The 16,573-nt window shown below is 40.8% G+C and overlaps 2 protein-coding genes across 10 annotated transcripts in view; one reads left to right on the plus strand and one right to left on the minus strand.

Annotated features, from left to right (window-relative positions):
* Positions 1 to 16,573, minus strand: part of LOC310961663 (unconventional myosin-VI) — a 160,363-nt gene that overhangs the window by 40,496 nt on the left and 103,294 nt on the right. For all 9 annotated transcript variants that reach the window (XM_083933826.1, XM_083933825.1, XM_083933824.1 and 6 more), the window contains exons 23-25: positions 15,428 to 15,557; positions 4,879 to 4,969; positions 1,724 to 1,874 (exon numbers count right to left, since the gene is read on the minus strand). In XM_083933826.1, coding sequence (XP_083789952.1) covers positions 1,724 to 1,874; positions 4,879 to 4,969; positions 15,428 to 15,557 — 372 coding nt within the window. The remainder of the gene's footprint in view (positions 1 to 1,723; positions 1,875 to 4,878; positions 4,970 to 15,427; positions 15,558 to 16,573) is intronic.
* On the plus strand, positions 6,185 to 7,935 carry LOC310961665 (nuclear factor 7, brain-like). The gene has a single exon (XM_083933828.1). The coding sequence runs from the start codon at positions 6,350 to 6,352 to the stop codon at positions 7,730 to 7,732; it is 1,383 nt and encodes a 460-aa protein (XP_083789954.1). The 5' UTR covers positions 6,185 to 6,349; the 3' UTR covers positions 7,733 to 7,935.

Consider the following 16,573-nt stretch of genomic DNA (forward strand, 5'->3'; position numbering starts at 1 on the left):
AGAACCATTAATCCCATCTACTTCAACCTTCAAACGGGCAATACCCTCATGATGTCACAAATCACTGACTTAAAATTATATCTTTATGTATCCACATGAAAAGCTACATACAATGTGTATAAACTGGGATCCCCACCTTGACTCTATCAATATTTTAAAAACATTCCTAGGGATCAAATCGAGACAGTATTTCCTCATATATTTCTGTGATTGTTTTTAAATGTGTCAGTATTGAATGTAGCTGCGGTCTGGGTGCTGTGAACCAGCTGAACCTGCACACCGATAACATGCCTTCAATTTTACACTGAGAGGCTCAGACTGTTCTCACAAGTGTCTGACTGGATGGTGGAAAGATGGAGAAGTTTCCATTCTCCTGCCATGCTTTGGTGTGTAGCTACTGATGCAGGTCAACACTGTCACTTTAGCTAATAGCATTAGCTTAATATTAGCAAGTGTGTTCACTCTTGGAGCAGCCGGTTTCTGTAGTGAAATGTTCTTTGGTAGGATGTCTTGTCCTCTTTGTCTGGCAGTAGTGTCCCGGTCAAACTGCAAACCCAGATGGTCTGAAGGTGCAGTGTATCTGGAGTTATTAGGATCCATTTGTAGCTAGGGTTGCCAGCCTAAATTTGCCACTCTGAATGATGAAATGTCTTGCTCAGAGTTTTACTCTGTGGCACTGAAAGACAAACAGCTCGTGATTGCAGCAAGAGCTCAGAAGAAGTACAGACGGACAAAAACAAACAGACTGACTACAACTGTAGGCTACAGTCATGGCCTTTGAGGCACAAGTGTTTTTTGTTTTAAGTTTTACTCAGGCTTTATGTTTGCACTTTTCTTGTTGAATTAATTGTGTACTATGTCCTGCTTTGTGTTGTTTTATATTAATTTATACAGTTTTAAGTTAAGCAGGAAAGATATTTATTTTATTCTGTTATTTTGTAAAAAAAAATCGCTTCACATATACAAAAAAGGGCTAAAAAGATTCAATACGCCAGGACAAATGAAGGCAGCCGGGCCAGCCAGTAAGGTGTCCCTTTTTTTTTAAGGGAGTTGGCAACCCCATTTGTAGCTCAACGCGACATAACTGTGTCTGCATCCAAAAGGAACGTTAAAGTCTGTGAAAGCTGCGTGAAGTGGAGCTCCACATGTTGTTGGAACCATTCACAAATTATTTGGATTCAAAATGATTTAGAGAACGCAAAGATACGCTTCACAACACTCTCCCTCTCTGAAGTTCCACTCTGCTGTCTTCAGGCAACATCCAACGAGATTTCACTACGAGATTTCACAACAAGACTTCTCCATCTTTTCATAATCCAGTCAGACACTTGTGATAACGGTTTGAGCCTGTCAGTGTAAAAACTAACTCTTTTAGTGGACGGATACTGTCAGCGTGCAGGTGCCTTGTCTGATTAAATTGCATTACACAGGTTGAAAGATTCCTCTTTAAAGCTCCATCTGTCTGTCAGACTGCAGCAGCATGTGGTTTAATTTCATGCTGTCCATCATTCAATGAGAGTAGGTGGCACTCTTGTGGAAACGGTGGAAATCATATTTCTGAAACAAAACTCTTCATATGTATGTGTCTGTCAGAGCTGGCAGCATAACAAAGGGCTTTTACTGAAGGATATGGAGGCATTTAGGCTTTATATATTATTCATGGTTGAATAATAGCACATGTGCAGCCAGCTGAGGTTCAAGTCAAACTGTTCTTCTCACCCACCTTGATTTTGACCATAAGGGAGTCGATGGCGGCCTCCAGATCCTGGATCTGCTTGCTCATCTCCTGCTTGCCCTCCTTCAGCCCGGCCACCACCTCTGTGAACCGGTCCATCCTCTTCTTCAGGTTACGCACCTTGACTAACCCGTCGATCCTAAAAAAAACATGATATGTTTGTAAAAACAGCTTAAATGTTTGGCTTTCAGGTTTTATACTTAAATTGTTTTATATTCAATAAAGTCAAAATAACCCCCTAGTGTGTGGACTACTGCTTTGAAGTCTTGAGTTCGGCATACTGCCCGTCGCCATGTTGTCTTTTTGGAGCCAGAAGTGACCGTAGTTGAAGAGAGGGTGATTGGTCAGTATATTAAGCGGCAAACTTTCGATCACTTTGTAGCCCCGCCCTAAAGGATCCCCTGCTTTATGGTCTATTTGAGTCTAAATGGGACCATCATTGACTAAATGAACATCATGCTGTATTGAAGAAGATTTGAAACTAGAGACTGAGACATAAACTCATTAGGAAAATGTTTACTGAAGGAATAAATCAAGAGAGAAGTTTAGGCTCCTTTTCTCATTGACTTCTATACAAAAAAAAAATAGGTCTGGGCCCCTTTTTGGGTTCCGACCCTAACTTTGGGAAAGACTGCTCTAGAACAAAAGAAGATGATATGAAATATTTCTCACAGGCTGCGTTGCACTTCTTACGGATAATTTATTGAACTTGATGTGCAAAAAATTGTGGCCTTGCCCCTGTGTCGAGCAGCCAGGGAATTGCAATCAAAAGAACATTATTCTGACTTCTTGTCAAGAGTTTAAAGTTTCCAAGGACATGAATATGTCAGACTGAGTTTTTGGTAAACGTGCATAAACTATTGAGCCATCTAGAGCTTTTAAACTTGACGCAACAGGGCAGCAATAAAATAATCCGATTGTGTCGAATCATCTCATAAGGAGGACACGGTAGAGTGAAACATGTTGTTGTATATAGATACAATAAGTGATCTAACTTTAAAGCTACTGAAGTGTAAATTTAAGGGGGAAAATAAAGAACATTGGGTTTCAATCCAAAGTCTAAATCTATTCCAGCTCATTAACTGAGTGGGAAATTGCAGCAGCCGGCAGTTAAATGCAGTAATCTTCTTCCAGGATAATAAGTTCACATAGCAGTCCCTTCTCCTCTCCCTGCTCTGTTGTGGAGATCACAAATTGCTCACACCATAATCTCAATCACGATTCTGATACTCGATTCAACCTAATTTGGTTCGACAATGAGACTTCACTTGTGTTTAAAGTTCCTGCTCTGGTGCACCACCATCAAGCGCTCGCCACAGTTCAACCTTGAGGAAACTACTGTACATTCATCATTATATAACTAACCATGAAAAGCCTTGATAAGAAACTTGATAGTTTTCACCATAGGAAAAAAACACAACCTCTATAAAATCCTTCATGGCTCACTCAGTCGCTTTGTCAAGATTACAAGAGGAGTAAACAGCATTATCCCGCAAAGAAAACCCGCCTTCATCTGACTTTTGCATTAAAGTAGCAAATGAATGGAAACCGCCGCGAGATGTTCTTTTTTCACATTCAAAGCCTCTATCGACGTTTTGAATCAAGCTTTGAAAGACTGTCGATAGATTTTATGCCATCACCTTAAAAAAAAAAACGACCTACCAGCTGAGTGCTCAAGATCAGATTAACCGTCACCTTTCGTTGTCTAAACTTAACCGTCACCTTTCGTTGTCTAAACTTTACCGTCACCTTTTGTTGTCTTAACCTTACTGTCGCCTTTTGTCGTCTAAACTTAGCCGTCGCCTTTTCTCGTCTAAACTTAACCGTCACCTTTTGTTGTCTAAACTTAACCGTCACCTTTCGTCATCTAAACTTAACAGTCACCTTTCGTCGTCTAAACTTAACAGTCACCTTTTGTCGTCTAAACTTAACCGTCACCTTTCGTCGTCTAAACTTAACCGTCACCTTTCGTCGTCTAAACTTAACAGTCACCTTTCGTCATCTAAACTTAACTGTGGCCTTTTGTCTTCTAAACTTAACTGTCGCCTTTTGTCAACTTAACTTAACTGTGACCTTTAGTCGTCTAAACTTCACTGTGGCCTTTGGTCATCTAAAGTTAACAGTCACCTTTCGTCGTCTAAACTTAACTGTGGCCTTTTGTAGCCTAAACTTAACTGTCGCCTTTTATCGACTAAAGTTAACCGTCACCTTTCGTCATCTAAACTTAACCGTCACCTTTAGTCGTCTAAACTTAACTTGAATATAGGGGCATAAATGTCTTGTTTGGACTTCAATGCCAAGAATTCAATCTGATTTTCAAAACAATCACTATTTTCCTGCTTTGACTGTGTGTAATTTTTCAGCTCATTACTCACATTGTTTAACTAAATATACGCCCCAGTCATTCACGCGCACACACACACACGCGCGCACACGCGCACACACGCACACACGCACACACGCACACACACACACACAAGCGCACGTACACACACAGTCTGCATAGAGTAGCAGGTTGCCAGTTCAGACTAAAACCCCCCGAAGAGGAAAAAAATTCTTCTTCACCTGCATACTCCATCTTTCCTCCCACCTAATAAGTAATAAGCAGAGCTGCATGTGTCACCAGGTGTGTGTGTGTGTGTGTGTGTGTGTGTGTGTGCGCGTGTGTGTCACACTGCTGAGCTGTGAAAGTGGCAGATAATGAAGGGGAAAAAAGGAGGAGAAAGATGAGAATGAGGGAGTGAGGGAGGAACTGAAGGAGGCAGGAAGAGAGCAAGAAGTAGATGATGAATTTATTGAGGAAGTGAAGGAAAGCAGGAAGGGAGCGGAGGAGAAGCAGGAGAAGAGCGTAAAAGGTGGAGCAAAAAGAAGGATGAAAGGAGAAAGGAAGGAGAGAGGTTGATAAATTAGTTTGAAAAAGGGAAGGTCAGGACGAAAAAGGGAGGGCAAAGATGGAGTAAAGAAAGTCTTAAAATATGAATGATGGAGGGGGGACAGAAAGTAAGAGTGATGGGAGGACGATGCAAATATGGAGAGGATGGAAAGTAAAAGAGGAGGTGAGAAGAGCAGGGAAAGATGGAGGAAAGGAATGAGGGAGGAGAAAAGGGGAAAGACGAGGGAGAGGAAGAAGACAGGACACCCACCGAGGCTTATGCTTCTTCCTGCAGAGCCACATCCGAACAGTCTTCTGCATCTGGATACAGGCGCTGGTCCGGTACAAGATTTTGTTCTTCACTGCAGGAAGACAAGAAAGAAAAAGAGTGTCAATGTCCTGCAAACTTTACCTCTGAGCATGGACGTATTCTGAGCCAGTGGGCTCCTGGGACGGACATGTAAGAGGCCCACCACGCTGTCTACACAGGAACAAGACACCCAAATTCACAGAGTCAACTTTTAGACATTTTGTAGTCATTTAGTTTCTTCTTGTGGTGGTTTTGCATCTATTTTTAATCATTTTGCATCCTTTTGTGATGGTTTTGCATCTATTTTTAGACATTTTGCATCCTTTTGTGGTGGTTTTGCATCTATTTTTGGAGTTTTGCATCTTTCTGTGGTGGTTTTGCATTTATTTTTAGACATTTTGCATCCTTCTGTGGTGGTTTTGCATCTATTTTTAGTCATTTTGCATCCGTTTGTGGTGGTTTTGAATCTATTTTTAGACATTTTGAATCTTTTTGTGATGGTTTTGCATCTATTTTTAGACATTTTGCATCCTTTTTTGGTGGTTTTGCATCTATTTTTTAGACATTTTGCATCCTTTTGTGGTGGTTTTGCATCCATTTTAGTTGTTTGCCTATTTTTGTGGTGGTTGTGGAATACATTTTCAGACCAGCACATTCTCTTTCAAAATACACTGACACTGAAGGCTACTTGGTGCTTAGATTCATTGAGTTTTTTTTCTTTCTTTTTTTAAGAGAACATAGCATTCAAATTTTCTTTTTTCAGATTCTTAAATGTGAAAATTTTCTCATTTCTTTCCTCTTCTGTGACAGTAAACTAAACGCCAACAGCTCATGAAAAGATAGGTTGTCATCAGACAATCGCTGAAATGTATTGTTTATTTCACCACTATATAGCAACTCTAGACAAATTATTGGTATGTGTAAACATACTTGGCCAATAAAGATAATTCTGAAAACAATCATTAGCTGCAGCCATACTCTCTCCGGTGCATGCACTTTCTAAGACATGATACATAAGAGATCTGCTTTCTTGTGTCATTGAAATGTTACTGAAGACAGAAGTGTTCAGAACAAATGATTCATCTGTTGGCACCTTGACAGGTTGAGCTTCATTCCAAAGATAAAGGTCCATACATCATGTGACTCAGCTGAGAAAAACCAGGAAACAGGCTGTTATTCAGCCTCAGTGAGCCGAGGCACACACAGTAAAGGACGGACGAAAAGATTCACCTTCAGATCAAAACCATCACTGAGAGGACATCTAGTGGAGGAGATACTGGGAATACTCGGACACTACCACTTTAACCTGCTGCAGAATCCACTGAACGAGAGTATTACATGGACAGAGAGTCTCAGTGAAAGTAAGTTGCACGGATTGTTGCAACAGGGTGTGGCTGAGCTGTCTGTGTTTCCTGCTTCACTCAGTGAGAAAATGGCTTCCAGATTAGAGGATGATCTCTGCTGTCCGGTCTGTCATGACATCTTCAAGGATCCTGTCATCCTGACATGCTGCCACAGCTTCTGTAAAGACTGTGTGCAGAGCTGGTGGACGGAGAAACAAATCCAAGAGTGTCCAGTTTGCAAGAGGAGATCATCAAAGAATATACTACCTCCTAACTTTGCTTTAAAGAACCTGTGTGAGAGTTTCTTACAGGAGAGAGATCAGAGATCTTTAGAGGCGCTCTGCAGTCTGCACTCTGAGAAACTCAAACTCTTCTGTCTGGACCATCAGCAGCCAGTGTGTCTCGTCTGCAGAGACTCAGAAAAACACACCGGCCACAGATTCAGACCCATCGATGAAGCTGCACGACAACACAAGAAGGAACTTCAGGAAACTCTGGAGCCTTTAAAGAAGAAGTTAAAGGTTTTTGAACGAGTTAAAGATGAGTGTGATCAAACAGCAGAACACATGAAGGTCCAGGCCCAACGCACAGAGACACAGATTAAAGAGCATTTTAAGAAGCTTCACCAGTTTCTAGAAGAGGAAGAGGAGGCCAGGATGGCTGCACTGAGGGAGGAAGAGGAGCAGAAGAGTCGGAGCATGAAGGAGAAGATGGAGTCTGTGAGCAGAGAGATAGCAGCTCTTTCAGACAAAATCAGAGCCACAGAGGAGGAGCTGAGAGCTGAAGACGTCTCATTCCTGCACAACTACAAGGCTGCAGTGGACAGAGTCCAGCAGCGCCCCCTGCTGGAGGATCCACAGCTGCTCTCAGGAGCTCTGATAGACGAGGCCAATCATCTGGGCAACCTGACCTTCAACATCTGGAACAAGATGAAGGACATGGTCTCCTACACTCCTGTCATTCTGGACCCAAACACTGTTCATCCACTACTCATCCTGTCTGAAGGTCTGACCAGAGTGAGACGAGGAGAGAAACAGCAGCTTCCTGATAATCCAGAGAGGTTTGATTTCTGCTGGTGTGTCATGGGCTCTGAGGGCTTTAACTCAGGGACTCACAGCTGGGACGTCCAGGTCACAGACAATAACCACTGGGAACTGGGTGTGTCGATAGAGTCTGTCGAGAGAAAAGTTGAAGCATACTCTGGATATTTGACAGTATATTTCCATGACGGTGTGTACACAGAAATCTCAAGACGAGGTTCTGAAAGTGTTCTCCCATTTAAGAAGCAGCTCCAGAGGATTAGAGTCAATCTGGACTGGAGCAAAGGAAAGTTGTCGTTCTCTGATCCTGATACAAACACACACATACACACCTTCAAACACACTTTCACTGAGCCAGTGTTTCCATTTATAAGCACTGCAGATCTACCACTGAAGATTTTACCAGCAAAGGTCTCTGTGACTGCAGAATAACAGAAATAGACGGACCGCTAGCCTCCTGCCGACTCCGCTACCCATCTGCCGACTCCGCTAGCCTCCTGCTGACTCTGCTAGCCTCCTGCCGACTTTCCTAGCCTCCTGCCGACTCTGCTAGCCTCCTGCAGACTCTGCTAGCCCTCCTACCAAATCTCTTAGCCTTATACTGACTCTGCTAGGCACCTGTCGACTCTGCTAGCTTCCTACCAAATCTGCTAGCCTACTACAGACTATGCTGGCTACCTGCCATATCCGCTAGCCTCCTATCAAATCTGCTAGCCTTATACTGACTATGATAACCACCTGCCGACTCTGCCAGCCATCTACCAAATCTGCTAGCCTGCTACAGACTATGCTAGCCTCCTGCAGAGTCTGCTGGCCTCCACCACTGCTTTATGATGAATCATGCACAAGATAAAGGAGCTAACGGGATGACATTTCATTGGAATTGTAACTTCCAATTTCATGTGACAAAGAAAATGATTCTATTGACTGATGAGGATGATGATGGTTGTCATTCAGTTTATTTCAAGACAAACTGAAATTGAGTCTTGTAGTGAGTCTTGGAACATGTGACTATGTCGTGCTGAAGATGTTGGTGGTTATCATGGTGATGTGGGTGACGTCTCATGAGATTTTTGAACTAGGGGTTACCAAGCTGTGAGCAAATGATTTCAACTCGTTATTTTTGTGTAATTTGGAATTTAACTAGCACTCACGTAGTTAATTTCATAATAGCCTATGGGCCAATGGCTTGCACAAAAAAGCCATTGGAGAATTATTATATGTATATGGATAAACAACAACAAACCTTGTTAAACAAAGGCCGACCTGATTAACACTAGCTATGTATGATAAAAACTGTTACTTGTCTGGAATGCCAATCACCCACAAAAACATGCCCTATGCAAAATATGTTTAAACAGCATATGTATAAATAAAATAAGTATGCATACTGTATATGAAATTCACATTTTAAATAACAGAAGCAGTACTATTAGGAATTCCTTGTCATCAAGAATTGCCTGCAGGCCAGGAGGATAATGTTATCGTTAAATCTTATAATTTCCCAACAGTTGCTTATTAAATTATTATAGATAAAATATATATAAAAAAACATTAAAGCTATTCACCTATGGCCTAAAAATACTTTTATTTTACGTTTAGCCTTCTTCAGGTAAGAGCAAATGCCATTTATTAATGTCAGACTAGCTACTCAACATTACAAAACTTTTAGCTGCCACATCTGGGAAAGTCAACAGGCGTAGGATAGCCTACTTACATTGTTTGTTTTTTGGAAAAACGCTCTGATTGTTTTTTGTTTCCTCATTTGTTTCTTCATTGAATTGAAATCACCCCTCTGTCATAGTAGACAATGGTCTGACCACTGCAACAACAGGCACAGGCGCAGATACCAGTTCCTCTTAAGGACCCTGGGGAGTCAGAGAGATGCCTTATGGTGTGTTCAATTTACACTGAAAGTTGGAACTTGGAGCTCGGAATAACGTAACCCCAAAGTTGATTGCTCCCAGCGCTTCAGGGCCTCACAAACGTACAACAAAACATGTATTCAATGTCTGGCTGGTGAGATTAATCCGACTTTCCGAGTTAGAGATCCGACAGCACAAGCACGGGGGGTTCTAATTCAAATTCTGACTTGGAGCTCGGAAATTTTTAACATCCTTGCACAACTTGAAAGCACCATTAGTCGTAGCACACAACCGCCGGGCTCTCAATGAGGGCTGCAATGTACATTAGTCTAACTAACGGAACATTAATCCTCCGATTTACCGGAGATGTTCGTCGCCTTATGTAGGGAAAGTGGAGGGGTCACTGTGGATCTGAGGGGGTCATGTCCCCCCCGTCCCCAGTGCCATCTGCGCGCATGGTCCACAGTATAACAACAAATAACGAAAAAAATCTGGGAACCTTAGAGCAATGATTTTGGTGGTTAGAGGGGCTACTTAGAATTAGATTAATTATCATAAATTAAAAGTGTAAATCTGTAAATCTTGATCCTCACTGATTTTTTTTCTTTATATTGAGTTTTTTAGGTTTGGTTTGACATTATCTGTCCGTTGTAATTCATCATGAAAATGAAATGAAAGCAGAAACTGGAAATAAAGTGTCTCATGAAGCAGAAACTGAGTGTGCTTTGTGTTTGATCTGTTCCAAGGTTGTAAAAACTTTCAAATGTAAGGGCTGTTAGGGTTTTCAATTTTAAAGGATTCATTTGAGCACCATAAAAGATTTTTGTATATGCCACACCGTACCCGGGGGGTAGGGCGGCTGTGGCTTGGTGGCAGAGTGGGTCGTCCTCTGTTCGAGAGATTGGTGGTTCGATCCCCATCTCCCCCTGGTCCACATGTCGAAGTGTCCTTGGGCAAGACACTGAACCCGGAATTGCTCCCCGTGCTGCGCATGGGTGTGTAAATGTGGTGTGAATGGATGTCCACTGCCATCAGTGTGAATGTCTGTGTGAATGGGTGAATGTGACAGACACTGTGAAGCGCCTTGAGTAGTCAGATGACTAGAAAGGCGCTATATATATATAGTCCATTTACCATTTACCATTTACCCAAAGAAAAAGGTTATCGGTGCTACGGACACAAATTGTTCAGTACTAAAAAGGAACAGAGGTTCATTACCCTGCCTAAAGGGCCGTCTACTCAGAGAACTATAACAAAAATGATAACGATGTGACAATCTATACTAATAAACTCAACTACTTGAACGTGGTGCTGTAAGATGACGTAGTGTACAACAAGCAACAACAGTAAAGAGTATTAAAAGACCGAAAACAAACACAGGACTTTGACCTGGGAGAACCAAATTCATGTAGCATGTGAAACCAAAAGTCAAAAAGTTAACTTTTTTTAAATTAGTATTTTAACCTGAACAACCTACTCTAACCTTAACAAGTGGTTTTTAACCCTAACTCGCCCCCTAACCAAGTAGTTTAGTTGTCTAAACCTAACCAAGTAGTTTTGTTGCCTAACCCTAACCAAGTCGTTTTTGTTGTCTAAACCTAACCATTTGTTTTGTTTGAATTCACAACAGACCATTAAAGTGACGCCCCTGGGTCCTCACCATGACCGGTATCGTAAATTCACATGGTAACGGTCACGGTTAGGACCCTTTAGTCAGGCTAAGCCAGACCAGGCTCTGTGGGAAAAGGCCTGAGGTCCAGTTTCTCTTTCCAAGTAAATTAGAAAAATAATAATCATTCAGAATAAAAATGTCCTGTCATCCCCCTTGATGGTCTGTATTCTTTCTGATTTACTCTGTATTGCTTTCATACACTAATGTAGTTTAAACTCTGTTACGTCTGCAGAATTTCTTCACGCATTATTTGTGATTCGATTTCATACGTCTCTGGCAACACAGATGCTTTTTTTTTTTGTTACTGTTGTGCCAGTGAAGCAAGTTTGAATTGAATTGAGAGAATGAAAGGGAGACAAACAAATAGGGAGAGCTGGAGAGATGAGGGGGGAAAGATAAATACAGACAGAGATCGATTACATCGCTACTTGCTGCCAAATTCATTACATCTTGTTATGTCCTCAGAATATTTAATGTCTTCACCATCAATAACTAAAACCAGATTAATGACTTTGCATTTACCAAGCACAGACTTAGATATCGAGGTAGTATTTTCTGAATGCTGAGTTTAAGTGTAACATTATAAGCCTTGTGGACGGGACACATTTATTCATTTTTAATGGGATATGATGATGATACGCTTTGGCAACACTTGTTTTGGCTCAGTCGCTGCCAATAAAGCTAATTTTCAATTTGATCGATAAAGAGAACAAAGAGGGGGCGGCACAGATAGAGTAGCACAGATAGAGTGACATGAAGAGGAAGAAACAACAAAATAGATCCAGTATTAAGATCCTTTACTGCAGTAAAAGTACTAATGCCACACTGTTAAAATACTCCAGTACAAGTAAACGTCCTGCATTCAAAACTGGACTGAAGTAAAAGTAAGTCTTACTAGAAAAATGTATTTAAAGTTAAAGTATGTATAGTGCATTAAAATGTAGTATATCTGATGTTTGTGGTGTTTCTGTTCATTTTCCTGCTGTAACTGTTTAAGGTTGAGCTTGTTTTAACTCCTTTATATCCTGTTTGGCAGTTTGATCTACAGCAATGCATCATATTCTATAAGATCATCATCTGTTTGTCCTGTGAGAAGCACGTATCTCTAAAATGTAGAAAAATATATATAAAAATAAATCTAAAAAATAAATATTTAATTAATGAATGACTTGATAAATACGGTGTGCCATCAAATTAACCAAGAATAATAATAAAATAAATGTAGGCATTAATTAGCTGATAAAATGTGAGATAAAATTATATTTTTGTTTAAATTAGCTTGCATTAAATGTATACCCTATGTATCTGCTTTCCTACTTCATTTTGGGTTGTATTTATTTATCTTTTATACAATTGTATATTGATTTATCTTTTTATATTTTTAAATCTATTTATTTATGAATTATTTATTTTCTATTAATTAAGTTATTTAATTTCCACTTACATTTTTATATAATGTTAAATTAAGTAATTTTCTGCATTTATTTAGTATTTATTTAAACACGTATTTTAATCTATTTATTTATTTCAGTATCATTTTCTTTATACATTCATTGTTGTATTGTTATAAAATGTTAAATGTTTTTATATTTACATTTATTTATTTATTTGAAATATTTTTAATTGCATTTTTTATGTGTTTTTTTTTACACATTTATTGTTGTGGAGTAGAAAACATGTAAAGCTGCACAAGTGTGTTCTTAGTTATAGCTCCACCACTGGATAGATTTTAATGAGGCAACACGAGAAAGAGAGAGGAAGAATAACGGAAGAGAAACCAGAGGGGAAAAAGAGCGATCGAGGCCAAAGACACAAACAGAGAGCAGTGTTGTTATCGCGTTGACTGACATGAACTCTCCTCAGACACTGCAGCGATAAACACAAGTCAGCAGACAGACGTGCCACTCCTCCAGGAGCTCAACCCCACATTATTTACAGCGGTCTCCGCTGCTCAGCACGCCGCCCGTGGTTTGTTTTCACTGCTGCGCTCTGCTCTGTCCACAAGGCCCCTGGGTGTTTCTGTGAGCCATCTGTGCATAACGATCCATCTCTTGTTTGGATGATCGCATTTTCAACGTACCTGCACAGGCCGTAAGTGTGTATGAGTGCATGGAGGAGTCAGGCTGATACCAGTCAACACAACTGGGGTAGTTTAACTGGTACTGAGAGGACTGGGGAACCTGGTGATGATGCTGACCCACTCTCATAATACATAAATGTATGTATTTTATGTAGAAATTCAATCCGGGTTTGTGAAAGAGACGTCTTCTTTAAAGGGTTTTCTCTTGGAAATGAGTAAATGGAGGCGGTGAGTGCTGCCTGCCTCCTCTTATCCTGCTTGATCCTGAGCTCTTCTTTAAATTACCTCTTTGTCCCAACCACACACTGTATATAAAGAAAGACGACATTTCCTCCCGCTGTACAAAAGTGAAGCCAAAATAACCCCAGATACTAGAGATGCACCAATTCGATACCCAGATCGGACATCGGCTCCAATATTGACTAATTCGCTTGATCGGATATCGTCATTTCTTTTTTATATATATCATACACAGTAATAAAGTTACAGCGATCTAGTCACTTCAATACTATGAAGGTAGACTATACGTTTGACCTGCTCCCCAACAGCAGCGCTTGGCTGTGCAGCGTTTACCTGCAGGATGAGCTGGTGGCGCAGGCAACGGGTACCAGTGTTATTTATTTATTTTTGCTGCTATTGTGCACTTTATTTGTTAATAAATAATATTAAGTACATTTATATCGGTGTTAATTTGATACCTTTTTTTTTTTTAACAAGGCTAAATGTTCATGTCAAGCCTGATGCCTTCACTCGAATGGGATTCATTAAACAGTAGGAATGGATCGGGATCAGGTATTGGCCGATATGCTCAGCCCAGTATTGGTATTAGATTGGAAAAAATCGGATGGGTGCATCTCTACCGGATATGAGCACCGCCATGTTCTAATTTTGCAACCATAGTCCGCGCAGTAGTGATCAGGCGATATTGAAGTCAAAGAGTCGATCACAGCTGTCAATCATAAAGTTTCAACACGTTTTTATAGCATCGAATAACTCATTTAAACCAAATGTATCAGAAAAGTACATTTGAACCAACATCAGAGTGATAGAAACTACCTAAAACGACACAAACCATCTTTGGGAAAAATGTACTTGGGGCAGTGCTTATGACCTATACTGCAGCAGGGCCACCAGATGTTTTGCCTTCGCCTTTATGTACGGTCTGTGGACTGAACACAAGCCTTGCTACAGACAACCTTTGACGTGTTTCCACTGTATAGTTCAGCTCTGCTCGACACAATTTTTTGCAGATAGTACCCCTTCGTGTGGGCGTGATTCTCAGCTGACCTCCAAAGCGCTGCCATGTGAAACTGCCGCAACATCATCGGCAACCGAACAGAGGAACATCTGAACTTCCTCAGTTCTCTGTGGTAGTGTGTGGCACTTTAAAAAAATGGCGGGTTCGTGCGGGATGTCATTGTTCTGCAAGGTTTTTAGCGTCTAGTATCAACTCGCTCCCCTCCAGCAAAGTTTGTAGCTTCTTCTTCTTGGTGCTTGTTTACAACTTTGTAAAACTGGGACTATAAAAGTATTCACATGACATTGGAAAGTATCATAGTTCTTATAGTAAGTTTTATTTTTTTTTACAGATAACAGATGGTGTTTTCGGTCAGTCCTGGATCTCCACATCCCTGTCAATAAAATATTCTGTTGGCTGGTTTATTTATGGCAGCGGGGGCACCCAGTCTCAGCCAGACAGGACTGCATCCAAACAGCTTAAACTGAGTAAAACCTTAATGCAGTATGGCTGCTGTACTCCGTGTAAATGTTGGGAAAAGGTGTGCCATTGTTAATTAGAAAAATGCCCTCCCTCAGCTTAGGGAAAACTACTCGGACAGAATAAAAACAATAGGTAAAACCATGATATTTTAGCCTAGAGGATGGAAGGATCTTCTGTGTATCTCTGGGAATAATAAGAGTTCAATCATCATTATAACCCTGACCCAAGCGCTTTATAGGAAAAAGTTATTCTTATCTAGTGCAGTGCCCGTTCGGAGTGGGATGATTATTTGGCACTTCTTCAGTCTCTTCCACAGTTTGGTAGCTGTAGAGGGTTTCTTAGCCATTACTTTTTTGCCAAGGATTTTCCAGAGATTCTCTATGGGGTTTAGATCTGGACTCTGGGCTGGACATTTCATTGTTTCAATATTCTCAGCTTCAAGGAACTGCTTCACCCGTTTTACAGTGTTACAGGGGACATTGTCTTGCATGGAAATTGCAGCTGATTAGGAGACAGTTGCAGTGGGGGTATTGAATGTTGCTGAAGGAGGTTCACATAAACATTTGCATTCACCCTGACATGGAGCTGTACAAGATGCCCAACTCCTGCTGCAGAAAACATCCCCCAAACCATGACATGACACAAATTCAATTAGAACTGAAGAAGTAGATCGGATCAATTGGATGTATGAGATTCCTTGCTTCATAGCTAGTTAATATATAATCTTTATCTCTTTTGTTATCAACCGTGTTAATAACATGGTATTTTTCTCTGATGACATGCTGCTTACGTTTGATGACGGACAGAGCACACCACTGGACCTTCTTCCAGCGGCTGTGGATGAGCCACGTGTTGACCTTCTTCACCAGCTCCGCCAGGTGGTCCGGGTCCGACTTCATGATCTGGTCAAACTCTGCAAACTGAAACGGAGGTTGAGAGGTTCAGGTTGAGAGCTGCAGTAAGAGACCATGTTTGTATTCTTCAACCTGAGAAACCAATGTTAGAGGAGAATTAAATTTTTTTACAACCTTGTAATCAAACAATATCCGTCCACTAAAAGTTTTAGTTTTTACACTGACAGGCTTAGACCATTATCACAAGTGTCTGACTGGATTATGGAAAGATGATTTCTGGTTGTGAAATCTCGCGGGATGTTGCCTGAAGACAGCAGAGTGGAACTTCAGAGAGGGAGAGTGTTGTGAAGCGTATCTTTGTGTTTTCTGAGCCATTTTGAATCCAAATAATTTGTGAATGGTTCCAACAACATGTGGAGCTCCACTTCACGCAGCTTTCACAGACTAACGTTCCCTTTAGATGCAGACAGGCGTTGAGCTACAAATCGATCCTAATAACTCCAGATACACAGGACCTTCAGACCATCGGGTCTGCTGTTTGACACTACTAACAGAAAAAAAGGACAAGACATCCTACCAAAGATCATTTTCGAACGGACACTTCTCCATCTTTCCATAATCCAGTTGTCATGTTTACCGCTATGTTGCATCAACTCTTCTTTGAACAAGTTTTATGTCTTTGTGCTATTTGCAATTAAATATTTGGTGTTTTGCAGATCACCACTACAACGTATTTACACAGGTAGTGCTTAAATTAGTACAAATTGGTTTTCATTAGATTTTTTTTAAGAAGGGGAGTGCCCTGTTAAAGACTTAAATAAAAATATTTTCCTCATCACATTAATGCAACGATCATAGATTTGTGCAGCCATGAAGCAGTCCTGCTTGATGATTTGCAACACCACCGGATGCCGTATATCAAGAAGATAGATACATCTGCACTAACAGTGAAGCTAAATCTCTGGCGGTTCCCTCAGTGTTTATCATCATATTGCCAAACCCTGACCCTATACAGTACAAATGCTGTCATTTTTCAGACAGTACTGTCCAAGTTATGCGGATTAATAACTGGGAAAAATCCA

The sequence above is a fragment of the Echiichthys vipera genome (genome assembly GCF_963691815.1).
Source record: "Echiichthys vipera genome assembly, chromosome: 19".
NCBI classification, from domain to species: domain Eukaryota; kingdom Metazoa; phylum Chordata; class Actinopteri; order Perciformes; family Trachinidae; genus Echiichthys; species Echiichthys vipera.

Excerpts from the sequence above, each read along its gene's own strand:
- LOC310961665 (XM_083933828.1), top strand. The coding sequence starts at position 6,350 with ATGGCTTCCAGATTAGAGGATGATCTCTGCTGTCCGGTCTGTCATGAC.